The sequence below is a fragment of the Chrysochloris asiatica genome, unplaced genomic scaffold (assembly GCF_000296735.1).
Source record: "Chrysochloris asiatica unplaced genomic scaffold, ChrAsi1.0 scaffold01205, whole genome shotgun sequence".
Lineage (NCBI taxonomy): Eukaryota > Metazoa > Chordata > Mammalia > Afrosoricida > Chrysochloridae > Chrysochloris > Chrysochloris asiatica.
Window position 1 is genome coordinate 1 of NW_006409723.1, and position 2,941 is coordinate 2,941.

At 49.4% G+C, this 2,941-nt stretch overlaps 1 protein-coding gene across 1 annotated transcript in view; it reads right to left on the minus strand.

Annotated features, from left to right (window-relative positions):
* Positions 1 to 1,342: 1,342 nt before the first annotated feature.
* The window catches only part of LOC102840084 (cyclin-dependent kinase 20-like), a gene marked incomplete at its 3' end in the record, with an annotated part of 3,749 nt that continues 2,150 nt past the window's right edge, over positions 1,343 to 2,941 (minus strand). Inside the window, exons 2-4 of the mRNA XM_006878027.1 lie at positions 1,974 to 2,162; positions 1,582 to 1,703; positions 1,343 to 1,459 (exon numbers count right to left, since the gene is read on the minus strand). Coding sequence (XP_006878089.1) covers positions 1,343 to 1,459; positions 1,582 to 1,703; positions 1,974 to 2,162 — 428 coding nt within the window. The remainder of the gene's footprint in view (positions 1,460 to 1,581; positions 1,704 to 1,973; positions 2,163 to 2,941) is intronic.

Genomic DNA, 2,941 nt, shown 5'->3' on the forward strand with positions numbered 1-2,941 from the left:
TTGTTCCCTGGACTCTCACTCCATCTCCATCACCCATTCAGGAGTTTATCCACTCACCCACCCTCCGAGACACCAACCCAGGCCCACTCGATGACACATAGTGAGCATGTGCACTGGGCTGGGGGTGAGTGGGGAAGGGACAAAGAACAAGAGTACATCATATGGCAAGGGAAGAGTAAAAGGATTGGGAAAAGACATTGGTCCTGTCAGGTCAAGAGGGGTTGGAGCTATGAGAGAGTGGGTTTGGGGATATGAGAGAGTAGCAGAGAATGTTCCAGGAAGGAACAGTTACTTTATGTTGGGAGAAATGGTGTAAACCTTCCCCAGGCCCTCCCCTACGGGCCCCTTCAAACTGGCCAGACTTGAGGGCTAGGGGTGCCCAAGACTCAAAGCACACAACAAAGCTGTTCAATGTCGTTCTCTCCAGGGAAAAGGGGAGATCCATTCAATAGTTCTCCCATGATGCATGCCACGGCCCTGTGAACACACAATCCCAAATAGTTCATAGATGCCACACCACAGAACACAGACCTGCTTTCACACTAACTAGCTCAAAGACCTAATACCCTGGGTTGAGACCCCTACAAACCAGTCCTGAGGCTTTAGATCCCAGGATGCTGTTGTTAAGTGCCGTTGAGTCGACTTGAACTCATAGCGACCCTGTATACGGTTTCCAAGCAGCAGCTGGTGGGTTTGAACCACCAACCTTGTGACTAGCAGTCCAGTGTTTATCCTGTAGCACTACACCAGGCCTCCAAGGATACAGACCTCTTAATAGATCAAAGACCTCATTCCTAGAACACAAGTCATGTCCTCCTCCCCAAAACAGCTCTGAGACCTCAACTCAAAAATGCATAGCAACCCCTAACAGTTCTAAGGCTTTTCAAACCCTCACACTCTGGGACACACAGATTCCCTTTACATTCTTGGATAGACCTCCACAACAACTCAAAGTTTTACACCCTTGGGCACAAACTATCCCCCCAAAAAGGTTCAGAGACTTCACTCCCAGAGACACAGGCCTCAGGTTAGGTCAGAGACATCACATTCTGGGATGCAACAACATCCCGCTCTACCCCTTATCCTTGCATATCACCTTAGACACACCACACCTTCTAGAGCCTCAGATTAGCTCCCCATCCCAACTAAACAACTTCATACCTGAGATGACCATTCCAGATCCCACTTCTGAACCTCCACCCAGATACCTCTACTAAGAAAGAGACACCCCAAGCCAACCTAATATTCATACCACGGAAAAGACCAAACAAAACTGTGAGACCTCAAAGCCTAGGAGACAAAACGTTGAGTCCACAGTGCCCACCCCCAACAGGAGTCTCACCAAAGGTTGACACCCTGATCATACTGCCGGGCACCATACAGGAGCTCAGGGGCTCGGTACCATCTGTAAAGGAGAGGACAGTAGTTACTGCTAAGCCTGGTCTGACAGGAGACTGCCCTGAAAGATCCCATGGAGCCCCCACACCAACACCACAAACAATACCCGGCAGAAGGTTCATTATTATCATTTCTCGGGGGAAGAGGATTGCCAGATCTCGCCCAAGAATTGGTCCTTCCTACCTGGTGGCCACCTGGTGGGTATAGAGGCAGCTGCCATCTGGGGAAAAGACACATGCCAGGCCAAAGTCCGCTATCTTGAGCTGGCCTGAGGTGCTGATAAGCAGGTTGGCTGGTTTCAGGTCCTGAGGACAACAAAGGAAGCATCAATTCCTCCAGAGCCCCCATGTGATGGGGGACATGAAGGATTGGCAGGCTAGACACCCACGTCACACGTGAGCACAGGTCTATATATGTTTCCCAACTCCACCATGGCCACCACCCTCACTTCTTACTTATAGGTTCTGTTTAGCCTCTAACCATGCCTTTTTAATGGGCTAGACTCACCCCCTATCCACCCCAAGTTGTCCCTTGAGAGCCCCAACCCCACTCCATCCCTGCATTCCTGGACTCACTCGATGAACAATGTTGTTGGCGTGGCAGAAGGCAACACCCTTGAGCAGCATCTGAAGATAGCTCTTGATCTGGGCCTGGGCCAGTGTCCTCTGTGCATGGCGCACCACCTCAGCTAGATCGGACAGCATGAACTCAAAGGCCAGCACGAAGCCAGCACCATGCGGGAACACAGCCTTCAGCTGCACCACCTATGGGGCCAATGGGGCAGGGCATCTGTCAGCCCAGTAGGAAAGGGGCAGTCCCAAACCCTCTCTGAGAATTCGCTGGGACCTTCAGCCCTTGTCATGATGTCATGAGAACTAATCTCGGAACCTGAGAGTTCTTCCCTCCAGGAAAATGGAGGTCTAAATAGGTTTGGTCCTTCAATATAAGGCATCTGCTGGAAAATCATCTACATACAGACAAATACACAAACACACACCAGCACAGGTTTCCTCCTGGTTTCTCTGTAACAATTAAATTCCAGCACCAAGGAGGGGCAATTTTCCCAGTGCTTGGATGGCTAGAAACATCACAAATACTCACTGAAGGCCAAACACTGTCAGATGTAATGGGACCTGCTCAATGCAGAATGCCAAGTAGACAAGGAGCAGCAGGCTATTAAGGACCAAGAGAGACAGAAACTGACAGATACAGAAACAAATGAAGTGGATATTTTCAGGTCCTTGTAAGGAGTCCTGGTGTTGCACTGTAGGAAAAGCACTTGAATGCTAACCACAATATTGGCATTTCAAATCCACCAGCAGCTCCACAGAAACTCTTTACAGGGTTGCTGTAAACAACTGCACTTCACAAGGATAGAAATAGGAAAGGGTAGTATGATTTTTGATTGAGTGGAGAAAGGGATACTTAAATGGAGTGGGGCCAAGGAGAGCTTCTTTGAAGAGTCAACAGGAGGAGCTACTTATGCAGAGATCTGGGTAGGGGGAAAGCAAGTATACTGTACAATGGCAGGAACAAAAAGGAG